Raw genomic sequence first — 13,333 nt, forward strand, 5'->3', positions numbered from 1 at the left:
TAACCAATAATGAGGTACAATTGAACACTCATTTCGCTTACCTACATTTAAGCTATAGCCAAATTAAACGCCCAACAATTGTGTTTGGCCTTATAAATTCACAACGAAACTCACTGGGTAAACCCGTAAAATGACCATAAAATAACATAAAATGATCCCATTTTTGCTAACATAGACGCGTGGATGTGACGCACTCAATTAACTGTACTGGTCCTACTGGACATAGTAATATTCTTTCGTTGGTTTCTCGTTTCTCTTTCCTTTTTAGCCTTCCTATTTTCTGATTTTTCATGGCTTTCGTGTAAAAATTCTCCGATTAAAAAAAAATCGATTAGACTTTTTACATACACAAAAACCTTCACTTATAAAGAAAAAAAAAAGAAAAGAGAAAATCATTCCCTGGTTCAGATTGGTTCGCTTTCTCAGTTGTCGATAGAACATTCTAGGTTTGTTTGGAGATTTAGATTTATGAGGAGAAATTCGTGAAGTATTTCTCATAATGGCGGAAGAAAGTTTGATAGAAAGAGAAAATGGTGGATTAGTAGCTATGGATTCATCTGAATCAAGATGGGTATTTCAAAACGATGATGATGATTCCGATGTTGATGACGATGATAATGATGATTTACCAGCTCGTATGAGTTTGGTAGATTCAGAAGAAGATGAAAACGCTGAAACTAAATTAATTAGAACTGGTCCGCGAATTGATTCTTTTGATGTTGAAGCTCTTGAGATTCCCGGTGCTCATCGAAATGAATATGAGGTATTTACATTTCATAATTTGATCTAGTGTATATTTTCTTTAAATTAGGATATGCATTTGACTCGTGAATTTCAGATCTCTTACTCGAGTAACAAATGTGGTGAAAATTTAGTTTTCTAGTTGGATAGGATAACTAATGGAATTTATTGAATTCGTACTCATTGGAATCTAATTTAATAGAATTCACTTTCTTAATGTGAATTTGGAAATTTTCAAGCTAAGTAGGTCTGATTTGATTCTATACCCGTTGGTCCACATAATGCTAGAGCGCGTTTGGTTTTGGTAGTGATGCTAATTTTGTTAACAATGATAAGGATACATGAAATTGTAAATTGCAGACTGTGTGCCAGTAGGTTTTACTTTTTCAGACTATCCACAATGGCATGAGATTATAGCATATTTGCGATAATTTCGCGCCCAATGGAAGCCGCTATAGCCATAATGTGGCATATATACCATTTTAAATGCCGAGTTCGGTATTTGAATATAGTATACACAAACTCCTTTAAACTCCATCTCAGTGTGGTATGTCATTCAGACCCAAGATGAGAATGAGCCTCACATGAAACTCAATCTGAGAATGAGTCCGTACATGCTCATACCAAGCTCGCTCGTAGATAGAGTCTGACACTAAACTCTATCTCAGACACCACCAGTTTGCATTTTCAACCACTATGTGTTAAACCTAAACTGAAAACTATTTATACCATATAACTATAGCTTTTACCATACACCATTGTGGATGATCCAGGGATACCTGTGATTTGTTCAGTTTTTAGACACAATTGTTTGGACATGTAATAAACCCCTTTGTATTGAGACTACTTTTTTTAGTTCTTGTAGAAGCATGTTGCATTGCATAGCAGAATCAAATAGCGCTAGAGTATGCACTATTGAGTACTGCCTGGCTTGCCTTTTTCACCTTTCATCTTTCATCTATCAATCATGAATTTGGATTGAGAATCGAGCTTATTCATAATATTTTTGCAAATTAGGTGTAGGCCATATACGAGTTCTGACCATGTATGAGGGCTGTATCCTTGCTATGTGGTGCTTCTGTTCTTCATCATCTTATAGAAATCATTCTGTTTTTGAGAAATTTTTAACCCCGTCAAAGTTGGCTTGACATAAACAGATCAAATTGTATCAAACAGAACAAATTGATGCTTAGGAGGGTGACGTATATGGTAGTTAGTTACCATCGAATTTGTTTTGCCTTTCTTACCAACTTCTTCAATCACTATTCCTTCTATGAACTATTTGTAGATCTTATGAAAATAAACCTGTCGAACACAAAGATATTAGAAGTTGATGTCTTAATTGTGTAGATTTAGATGCAGGACTTTACGATGGGGAGGAAAATCATACTTGCTTTTCAGACTCTTGGGGTTGTTTATGGCGATGTTGGAACAAGTCCTTTATATACTTTTAGCGTGATGTTCAACAAGTCTCCAATTAAAGACAAGGAAGACATTCTTGGAGCTTTATCACTGGTTCTATATGTCTTAATCTTGATACCTCTAATCAAGTACGTACTGGTTGTCCTTTGGGCCAATGACGATGGTGAAGGTATGCCAAAACATTTCGAATGATTTTTTATCTGTGATTTGTATCTCGGTCTCTCCCTCTCTCTCTCTCTTATATTTGAAGTAGATGGTCTAAAAGAAAATCCTTTTTGGCTGTGTAACTACTGTAGGTGGCACATTTGCTTTGTACTCATTGATCTGTAGGCATGCTAAGGTCAGTCTTCTTCCAAACCAGCTTCCATCTGATACCCGCATATCAAGCTTCAGGTTAAAAGTGCCATCTGCAGAACTTGAAAGGTCCTTGAAAATTAAGGAGCACCTTGAGAGTTCAATTACATTGAAAAAGCTTCTACTAATGCTGGTTCTTGCTGGTACTTCTATGATCATAGCTGATGGAGTTGTTACCCCGGCAATGTCAGGTTCTGATTCGCTATTTTGTCCTTTCCGTTTGTTTCTTTAGCCCTATGCCCGGTAAAAAAATAAATAAATTTGTTCATCTTTGACAAATTGGATTTCTTATTTTTACTGGATGTGTCGTGAATGCAGTTATGTCGGCTGTGGGCGGCTTGAAGGTTGGAATAGATGCAGTGGAACAAGGTGACACCCTGTTATTATCAATTCGGCTGGTGTATAAATTTTTTTTTCTTTTTATTTTGTATATATTTTCCTAGATTTAGTTTCTCGTTCCTAGCAGTGTGAAGAACGTAATCCTCGAAAAAATTCTTTTAATCAACACTAATTCATTTCGGGTCATGTGGTCTTCAAGTCCTAACACTTCGCATTACAACAAAAATAGAAAGTTTGTGGTCGGCCTTTCCACCTCAGCTGCCACTTGTAAAAACTCTGTTTTTGTGGACAGCAAAAATTTGCTTTCACCACACTAGCGAGCAGCTATAGTAAAACTCTGTTTTATTTCTTATTCTCAACTGTCGGAGTGACTGAACTCTCTAGTATTTAAGTACGAGTACTAAGCAGGTATTCCCATCTTTCTTTTGCAGATCAAGTGATGATGATTTCAGTTGCCTGTCTTATAATTTTGTTCAGTGTACAGAAGTTCGGCACAAGCAAAGTTGGACTGGTAATAGGTCCAGCTTTATTCATATGGTTCTGTTCGCTTGGGGGAATTGGGATCTACAACCTTGTAAAATATGGTTATACTGTTCTCAACGCATTTAATCCTGTACATATTTACTTCTACTTCGAAAGGAATTCAACTCAGGCTTGGCTGTCCCTTGGAGGTTGTATTTTATGTGCAACAGGTAACATGCTTAACTACCTTCTGCCCTGCTGCTATTTTATTATTTTAGCTTTTCCTTAGGAATTTTCACAAAAAATCTGGAGAATCATATGACTTTATATTGGAATCCTACTTGTGTATTTTTAATTCGAATCTACTGCAACAAATGTGTCTCATCAGATATTCTTCATATTGTGGACCTTAATTGACTGAAAATTTTGTCTTAATCATACAAATGGTTCTTTAAACTAAGGTTATGGCTATCACATCAATGAGTACAATTTTGTTGTTCCCATATCCACTTTTCTGGATGACTAATGGCCTGGTGTATTTCAGGTTCAGAAGCAATGTTTGCAGACCTTTGCTACTTCTCAGTGAGATCAATTCAGGTAAAGCACCGTATAAGAATATCTAACATATTGGCAAGAATCTTTCTTTATATGTAATAAATTGGAGTGCAACAATCTCCATACATTATTTGTTGAACTTTGCACTTTTGGGCAGAAACTGATCCTTCTGGTAATGGTCATTGCAGCTCACATTTGTGTTTCTGGTTCTGCCTTGCCTCATGTTGGGATACCTTGGTCAAGCTGCCTATCTTATGGAAAACCCAAGCAACTATGATCAAGTTTTCTTTTCTTCTGTTCCCAGTAAGCTTTTTATACGTGTTGTTTATTTCATATTATTAATATCCTTAATTTAACCTTTATGTTAATGGAATTAACCCAACTGGCTTTCAAATAATGGCCGTGGGATAGGAGGAGCCTTGACCAAGTGACGCTTTTATAGGCTACTATGGTTAAAACCAGTAGTGCTTGTTTTTTGGTTGTAAAAATCGAAAGATAATCATATTGCGTATGTGCTGTCTATAGGTGGTGTTTTCTGGCCAGTCTTCTTCATTGCTAACATTGCAGCACTTATCGCCAGTCGGACAATGACAACAGCTACCTTCTCATGCATAAAACAGTCGACAGCACTTGGATGTTTTCCTCGCCTTAAAATCGTTCACACATCTAGGAAGTTCATGGGTCAGATATATATTCCAGTCATAAACTGGTTTCTCTTGGTATTCTGTCTGGTGTTTGTCTGCACCTTTGCAAGCAATAATGAAATTGGAAATGCATATGGTAAATCTTCTTTTCTATGCATCTTTTCTATGTTTAAATCCATATCATATTCCATTTTCTTATATTTCATTAGTGCTGATGGTCTGGTATCTCTTGTTTAAATATAATCTGGAAGAGTCAGACAACCTAATTTTTATACTTACACGATTATTGACCTGAGCGTCTCACCTTATGTCATCTTTTCGTGGGCACAACTTAAACCGGAAATGACCATTCATTTAGTTGGTGTTTGATTTGTGTGTAAGCTGATTTAGTTTTCCTCTTCAATAAAATAATTGTGCTAGCTATTTGCACTTGCTGACGTCTCATCTGTTTGCAGGCATTGCAGAGCTCGGGGTTATGATGATGACAACAATCTTAGTCACCATTGTTATGTTGCTAATATGGCAGATAAACATCATCATTGTGCTCAGCTTTTTGGTTTTCTTCTTAGGATTGGAATTAACCATTTTTTCTTCGGTTTTATGGAGTGTTGGAGATGGAAGTTGGATTATATTGGTTTTTGCGGTAGTTCTGTTCTTCATCATGTACGTCTGGAACTATGGAAGCAAGCTTAAATATGAAACTGAAGTCAAGAAGAAACTTTCAACAGAGCTTATGCGTCAACTAGGTTGCAACCTTGGCACTGTTAGAGCTCCTGGTATCGGGTTACTTTATAATGAGTTGGTGAAGGGAGTACCAGCCATTTTTGGCCATTTCTTGACCACTCTCCCGGCAATCCACTCTATGATCATATTTGTGTGTATTAAGTATGTCCCAGTTCCAGTAGTTCCCCAAGGTGAAAGATTTCTTTTCCGCCGTGTCGGTGGAAAGAGCTATCACATTTTCCGGTGCATTGCTAGGTATTTTTCTCAGATATCTCAAGTCTCTGACCTTTTATTACCTTTATATATAATAACTGGTTGAATTGGTTGCATCAATATTATGTGGGTATAAAATCAGAGGACACCCGAGCCCATCCTAAGAAATAATAGTGAGGCCCGGATCAGGTTAATCGTATTTTGAAAATGGCTAACCAGGTTGGATCCCTGATAAGCTTGTACTGTTTACACGCGTGCAACCCCCTCCCTTATATAAATCTACTGCATGTTAATTTTTTTCAAACAATTTCTTCTCTTTTTTTATGGAAACTAAGCTTGTTTCAACTACACCTTATAACTTCAAACTGTTCAACAGGTATGGCTACAAGGATGTACGAAAAGAGAATCATCAGACATTCGAACAACTACTCATTGAGAGCCTTGAGAAGTTTATTCGTCGAGAAGCCCAAGAGCGACAATTAGAGAGTGATGGGGATGAAGATACTGAATCTGATGATGAAATTAATTCTTCAAGGCTTCTTATAGCACCCAATGGAAGTGTATATTCACTCGGGGTACCACTTCTAGCAGATTTCACCTGCCCAGAAAAACCCATCTTCGAAGCAAGTACCTCGGCGGAGGTAGTCCCATTTCTTCCTGGAGAAACACTCGACCAAGAACAGAGCCTTGAAAGGGAACTTTCTTTCATTCGAAAAGCCAAAGAATCTGGGGTTGTTTATCTACTAGGTCATGGAGATATCAGGGCGAGGAAGGACTCTTGGTTTATCAAAAAACTTATCATAAATTACTTCTATGCATTTTTAAGAAAGAACTGCAGGAGGGGAATTGCGAATCTCAGTGTTCCTCACTCAAACCTGATGCAAGTTGGCATGACATACATGGTCTAAGATTCTCAATTGTGCCGCCAAAATAAGGCGGTTTTTTCTTATAGTTAGACATCAAAGTTTACGAGGAAAATGGTCTGCAAAGGCCATGCTATTTGGGATGTCTTTGATTGAAGATATGACATAGATTTGAGGGATTTGAGTTACCACGGGAATGCAAGGTTTGCACCAGGGGAAAAAATGAATGGGGGAAGAGCTGTTTGTATTATTTTTGCTATAAAACGAAATTTTGCTCTTATTGCCCAGGTTGGCCTGACCAGGCTATTTGTAGATTCCCAGCACTAGTTAATCAGAAGCTTTGTAGTGTTGTTGCATTACTGTTCGTGTAATTCTGGAATACTGATTGCAATACTGAAAGAATACACATGGAAAGAACTGTAATTACAATATTGAAGGTAAAACGACTGAATCCCTATTTGATTATTTAACTTCTTGCCATTTAAATCCCTCAAAATTTGTTTAAGTCCCTCACTTGAGCAAAATAATAGATTTTTTTCATGATTTCATGAATTACCGAACACAAGTTAACAAGGAGTTCGAATTACTGAACTACTCCTTGTTAACATGGAACTATTAAGTACATGGTGTGTGCTCCTTCAGAAAAAGATTGCTAGTTTAATGAACACGAATCACATTGTTGTTCAGTATTGGGTTCTGCAGTATTGGTGGGAATTTCTGAACAGCATCAAAACCAACTTGAGAAAGCAGTAATCTAAAACTCTTTAATCCATTGATCGTCAAATGCAGTTGTACAATTATTATAGTTAACACAGCGGAAGTATAGTAATTGTGTGATTCTACAAGAAAATTACATTCAACAGACAACAGATACTGCTTTTTTCCTCTCTCTGAAACGCTTCAAAGTCGGAAGTGGCGAAGCGATTTATCCTCAACGGAATCACCATCAAGTATCAATTGAGAACGGTAAAAATCATTGTAAAACCTAGACATGCATTTGTAGGCAAGCAATTGCTATGTAGAGATCTTACCTTCGTCCTCTCATTGACCTGTAACTGATCACCGAGTTTTTAATGTCAAAGGAGACTCAAACATGTGGTTTTACAACTGGATAAATGAATATGGCACTGAGTGAACATGTGGAAATATCGATATCATCTCTCTAACAAATTTCTCACAGATGGTAGGCATAAATCTCTCCCACTCTCAATTGCGAAATAGTTAAACATCTATTATGCCAACAAACTGTAGTTACCGTGCTCATAGTTTTAGGAATGCACTCAACATACAAAAAATACGAAAGTAGGCACCAGTCCAGTATATAACATATTGTCATGAAGTAAGAGTTGGTAGTTTTGCGATAGTGGCAATTCCTAGGAAGAAAAGTCAACAAGCATAAAGACCGATAAAAGAAGAGGTTAAGAAGAAACCTGTAGTCTAGTAATTCTACAGAACTCGAAAGAAACCTCATATACACCTAAAAGACCAAACTAATATAAGTTCAACACTCCAAATCAAAAGAACTAGCCAACATTTAAACTAACAATAGTGTTTCCGAATAGATAGCCACAATTATGAGCACACATTACATAATTTTAGATGGATTCTAGAGCCCGATTATCCGTGAAAAAGAAAAATGATGTTAAGGATTACCTTTGAGAGTTGAATCAAACCCGCAATTAGTTAAATGCTTGGCAAGTGTCTCTCCTAATTGTTGTTGCCAATCCTGTGCAGCCTTGGCTTCATCCACAGGCAACACGGTTGCTGTCTCCATGGCAAGATTGACGGTAGCCGTAGACACCTGAGGCTGTTCATTCATATAATTCAACCTTTAATAGCCCTTGGAAAAAGAAAAACAAATGCAAGTCAGATTTCGAAAAAACTTACTTGACTTTCTAGGATTTTTTTTACACTTCCAGCGCACCCATCACACATCATTCCCTACATAAAATCATCCCTAAAAATCACAAAACAAAAAAAAAAAGAAGAAAAGAAACTCTAAAATGAAGAAATTCAAAACAACGGTTGGGTTTACTTTGACATCAAGAGTCAGAGAATCAGAAGATAAAGATGGAATTCCTTTTGTTTCTCCGCCATTAGATGCATTATCTCCACTAGCAGAGCAAGAAAAATGGGGGAAGCGAGATGAAGCAGAAATTGGGATAAATCTCGTTGAGATGTTATTAATGGTTGAGTTATTGAGAGAGATCTTAAAGGAATTGATATGGCGACTGGAAATTGAGATCTTGGGAGGGCAAATTAGGGTTTTGGAGGTTAGAGTTGACGCTGCTGAGAGTGTAAACGCCATTTTTACTAATGCGATTGTTTCTCTGTGTGGTGGGCGTGTGGGGAATTTGGAGGACTGTTTTTGTACCACGGCAGTCTTTAAGAATTTCAGAAGCAAAAAAAAAAAAAAAAAAAAAAAAAAAAAGTTTGCTTGGTAATTCTTTATTTCTAATAATAATAATTTCTAAGATACATTTTTTTCCTTCTTTTTATAGAAAACCTTGGGCAAGCTTAAGAGGAATACAAAGTTACAAACCAGAGGTAGCAGCTAAAGAATTTCCTCTGCTCATGATATTGGAGTTTTTACAAGCCAAAGTAAAATGAAGATATCCAAATTGTGTTGTCTGTGGATAACTTTGAGACTTGTTAAAACAAAAGAAATAACATTGATGTTTGTTCATTCCTGCTCTTTAATATCTCTTCTATTTCTCTCATGGTAGCTTAGGTTAAATCTTCTTTGAATTAATTGTGGTGTATCATCTAAATCTGACTAGAGTTTTCATAGATTGAGCATGAAGTTCAACATTTGTTTGCTACATCTCCTTAGCCCTGGTAAATGCTATGTCTGCTTCTCATGTTGCTCCCCCTCTCCAAAGTATTCTGGATATGCTCTAGTCTCAGTGGTGTTTCCTGCAAAATCCAGAACAATTAGTGTTGTACAGTAGAGGAAGGACTCTGGATCCTGCAAGGTACATATACGAATGATTATCCGATATACATCTCTCTGGTTAGAGGTGGGAGGGTAACTGAGTTCAATGTCAATACTTCAGTTGCATTCTCTCCTCTAAATAGAGAGGTATTGAGAATATGGTCCTCCATATAATGTATTCTTTGATGAACACAAATGTTTTTTTATTCTGTCAGATGTATTCTTAGGGTTTGGGTGTGATTAATTAGGAAATCACATCTAGCCTTCCAGATGTACCAACATGCAGTAGCATGTGTATGTTGTTGTTGGATCTGTTGTTGGCTGGATCAAACCAGGAATTTAGCTAACCTAAGAAATTTATGGTGAAATCAAATGCCTTATGATTTGGACCAAACAAATAATGTCAGACAACAGTGGTAGCAAGGCATGACAAAAAAAGATGGGTCATGCTTTCTTCACCACTATTATACAGCTTGCAGATGGGATATAGTGGAGAATGCTAGCAGTTTTAGCATTAGTAGGTAGGATTCCATGAGCACATTTTCATAAGAAGATATTAACATCAGAGGCAACTTCCATCTTCCAAAGGGCTTCCCAATACCTTGTATGAACAGTAGTATCATTTAGACTGTCCATTTTTGCTCGGTAAAGGATTTGACTGAGAACTTCCCTAAGTCAGTGAGCTTCCAGTGAATTTGGTCTTCATACCCATGATTGACAGCAGTTTGAAGGATGGCTTGTGCATGAATAGGGTTAAACCAAGCATTTATCAGAGGTGGGTCCCATTCCCCGTTGTCTTTGAGCAAGTGGGAGACAAGCTGAAGGTCATCTGGATAATTTGTTGGCTTTGGGAGGAGGGTGTTGAGATTGAAAACCCATAAATCATCTCATATGTTGATTCTTATGCCATTACCAATCTTCCAGTATCTATGTTATTGTATATTACTTATACCTTCTAAAATACCCCTCCATATCCAAGAGTCACCATCTTTGGATTTAGTTTCCATGTTAAGAACATTATTGACAAGAAGATATTTAGCGTCCATTAGTTAATACCATAAGGAGTCATTTTCTGTTTCCAATCTCCAACCAAATTTAGTGATCATAACACTGTTGAAGTATTTCATATTTATAAAACCCAATCCTCCATGCTCTATATGTTTAAAAAAAGAAGTTCATGTTTTTGGATTATATCCCTTTAAGATCTTGTTAAGGTATTGACATGTTTGTTTAGGAAGTTTGAAGCAGTTCATCTGATATATGCTAGTAGTTGAAGTAACAAATTTGATGAGAGTATGTTTTCCAGCTGGGTTAAGGGGGAAATTTTTCCAGCTGACCAGCCTGAGTTTTATCTTGTCCACACAGGGTTTCAAAGAAGTTATTTTACTCTTTTGGGTGAATAAAGGGGGGTCTAGTTACTTAACATGGAGGTCAAGAACTTGAACTCCCACAAGGTTACTTATTTGGGTGATGAGGTTGGGATCAATATTGTTGCTGAAGAAGACACCAGACTTGTTGAAGTTTATTAACTAACCTGAAGTTTCACTAAACATAGAGAAAATATCCATTAGGTTATGTAATTCAATCTTGTTAGCCTTACAACATACCATACAATCATCAGCAAAGAGGAGATGGTTTATAAAAGAGGCTCCTTTGCAAATTCTTATCTCAGTTAGGGGTGTCAACGGGTCCGGGTCCTCCCGGGCATCACTAGATCCGGACCCGGACCCTACTTATAAAGGTCGGATCCGGGTCCTAATGGTTCCGGGTCCGGTTCCTACACTTGTGGACCCAGAACCGGACCCGTTTAAATACCCGGGTACCTGCCGGTCCCGGGTACCCATTGGGTCTTAAGAAAACTATTAAAAAAATCTCAAAAACTTAATATTTGTCTCTTTTTAGCTTGGATTTAAATAACTTTTATAAAATTTATTATTATTTCTTATTAATGTACTAAATAAAAATTAAATGTAAGAGAAAAATTTAAAACGAGTAAAATATCAAAGCTAAAACTAGCAAAAACATGAATAAAAGTATGAATAAACGGGTACCTGATACCCGCGGGTACCCAACGGGTATTACCCGTTTGGACCCGTTTAGATTCGGGTCCAATCGGGTAATTACCCGTCGGGTCCTAAGTTGCTAATGGGTCCAACTTTAGGACCCGGATCCGGTTCCGGTTCCGGGTAATGGGTACCCATTGACAGCCCTAATCTCAGTAATAAGGCCAAGTTTTCATATGGGATTAGAGTTATAGACATAACTTCCATGTAAACGAGAAAAATGGTGAGGGGATTAGGGGTCACCTTGTCTAAGACCTATAGCGGGTTTGAGTAATTATCAAGAGAGTCATTGATGAGAACAACAGAGGTAGTAGTGATATGCATTGAGATATATTTTTGCACCATTGGTCACTAATCTTCTTCATGATCGCCAGGAGAAAGTCTCAATCAACTCTGCCAAAGGCTTTTTCCATGTTAATCTTAATACCGATGAATCCATTCTGACATTTTTTGCCTTCTTAGACCTCGTCGTGTGAATTAATTTGTGGATCAATTGAAAATTTCCCATGCAAATGATTCTATCACTTGGGAAAGTTTCAAACATCATAAGAGAGAAATATGAACTTACAGAAATTTATACTCAGGGTAGGTTGGCGAACCAGTTCGCAAACCCTGGATATTTGAGTTACACAAATATAGAAAGGTTGGCGAACCAGTTCACAAACCACAAGTTTAGTTGGGAACGGTTCATGAACCTGGTTGGCGAACCGTGGTGAACTAACTTTTTAAAGTTGGATAAATTGGCAAGCAGTTGATGAAACTAGTTCACGAACTGTGGTCAATTGAGTTCGGTAGTCTAGTAGGGTTAGCCAACCCGGTTCACGAACCTTAGCACCCTGACTCGTGAAAAGGCCTTGCGGTTCACGAATCGTTATACCAACTGTCCTAGTTTATATTTTAGTACATGCTTAAAGACTTATTTTCATAATATGTTTAGCATTACTAGAACCCCCTTAAACACTTGCAAGACTTCATTGATCACTTAAACATATATGTGTGTGCATCATGATTAAAATTCTTAGGTGTTTAAATGAACACCAAATAAATTTTAGTTCTTTGGCTAACTTTCCAAACAGAACAGTCATTATACACGGTTCTGTAACCGAACCTATGTGTATACTCTTATTTTGTATTTTGAAGATCTTAAGTGTTTTGCTTGATTCTCAAGTTATCTTAGCTTGAATTCTAAGCTAACTCTGGTCTTTGAAATCTATAAATAGAGATGCTCTTTCAACTAGGAAAATTCCTAACACTTTGTGTCCTAGTTGAGTATAGAGTCGTCCTTTATTGACCTAGGTTTCCTCTGTGAAACATTATTAGGTATACGACTAAAAGATTTTTCTTTAGGGATTCGTGAAGCCATGTCCGATTATCTTTACCTTGATAGTTCGTGAATCCTGATCTTGCTTCTTTTGTTATCGAGGTTTTCATAATCTCTTTCAGGGAAGATAGATAGTAATCGCAAAGTTCTCTTCATCTCAGACTTTGTGATTTATCAAGATAGATATCTAAAAAATGATCTTAGTTAATCTTTCGAAGATTGTTCTTGAGAGGTGTTTAAGAATCTAGGCTGCTCTTTGGGAGGCGTAAGTTCCAGATTTTTGAGATTTGCTAGATTTGTCTACCGCAAACAGATTTCCACACCTTGATCTTTGATCTAAACAAAAATCAAATAACATTATCTGTTAGAAGCAGATTGGTATCAAATTCTTCAATTCGGCTAAACCAATTCTTAAGCTGTAAAGGACGTCAACGAAGAGAATCAAGTGCGTAGAACCTTGCGAGGTTCAAGAGATGTAAGGAGCGCGACTGTAACTGAATCGCTTGGAGGGTGGGTTCTCAATTACATTCCAGTAAGAAGTCTGATAGTAGGATAATGTCTATAGCGGCTTAATACAGTGTGATGTTCAATCTGGACGAGGTCCCGGGATTTTTATGCTATTGTGGTTTCCTCGTTAACAAAATTTTTGGTGTCTTATGTTTTTCCTTTTTCGCATTATGGTGTCTTATGTTTTTCCT

The 13,333-nt window shown here is 37.1% G+C and overlaps 2 protein-coding genes across 6 annotated transcripts; one reads left to right on the forward strand and one right to left on the reverse strand.

The window, feature by feature from the left end:
* The first annotated feature begins 196 nt into the window (after positions 1-196).
* On the forward strand, positions 197-6,786 carry LOC113347529 (potassium transporter 7-like). Of its 3 annotated transcripts, none has more exons than XM_026591208.1 (10): positions 197-763; positions 2,098-2,332; positions 2,460-2,708; positions 2,836-2,886; positions 3,288-3,548; positions 3,863-3,915; positions 4,062-4,176; positions 4,399-4,653; positions 4,973-5,495; positions 5,830-6,786. In XM_026591208.1, exons 1-10 carry the CDS (start codon positions 500-502, stop codon positions 6,359-6,361), a joined length of 2,538 nt encoding a protein of 845 aa, XP_026446993.1. In that variant the 5' UTR covers positions 197-499; the 3' UTR covers positions 6,362-6,786. The 3 variants fall into 3 exon arrangements, with proteins under 3 accessions (XP_026446993.1, XP_026446994.1, XP_026446995.1); XM_026591209.1 differs by having other exon boundaries at positions 198-763; positions 2,104-2,332; XM_026591210.1 differs by having other exon boundaries at positions 625-763; positions 2,092-2,332.
* Positions 6,787-7,054: 268 nt separating this feature from the next.
* On the reverse strand, positions 7,055-8,683 carry LOC113347530 (copper-transporting ATPase PAA1, chloroplastic-like). Of its 3 annotated transcripts, XM_026591211.1 has the most exons (5): positions 8,352-8,683; positions 8,204-8,257; positions 7,970-8,123; positions 7,747-7,793; positions 7,055-7,371 (listed from the first exon to the last, which is right to left on the reverse strand). In XM_026591211.1, the coding sequence occupies exons 1-5, from the start codon at positions 8,622-8,624 to the stop codon at positions 7,270-7,272; spliced, it is 630 nt and encodes a 209-aa protein (XP_026446996.1). In that variant the 5' UTR covers positions 8,625-8,683; the 3' UTR covers positions 7,055-7,269. The 3 variants fall into 3 exon arrangements, with proteins under 3 accessions (XP_026446996.1, XP_026446998.1, XP_026446997.1); XM_026591213.1 differs by lacking the exon at positions 7,747-7,793 and having other exon boundaries at positions 7,055-7,365; positions 8,352-8,682; XM_026591212.1 differs by lacking the exon at positions 7,747-7,793 and having other exon boundaries at positions 8,352-8,682.
* Positions 8,684-13,333: the final 4,650 nt, after the last annotated feature.

The sequence above is a fragment of the Papaver somniferum genome, chromosome 2, assembly GCF_003573695.1.
Source record: "Papaver somniferum cultivar HN1 chromosome 2, ASM357369v1, whole genome shotgun sequence".
NCBI lineage: Eukaryota > Viridiplantae > Streptophyta > Magnoliopsida > Ranunculales > Papaveraceae > Papaver > Papaver somniferum.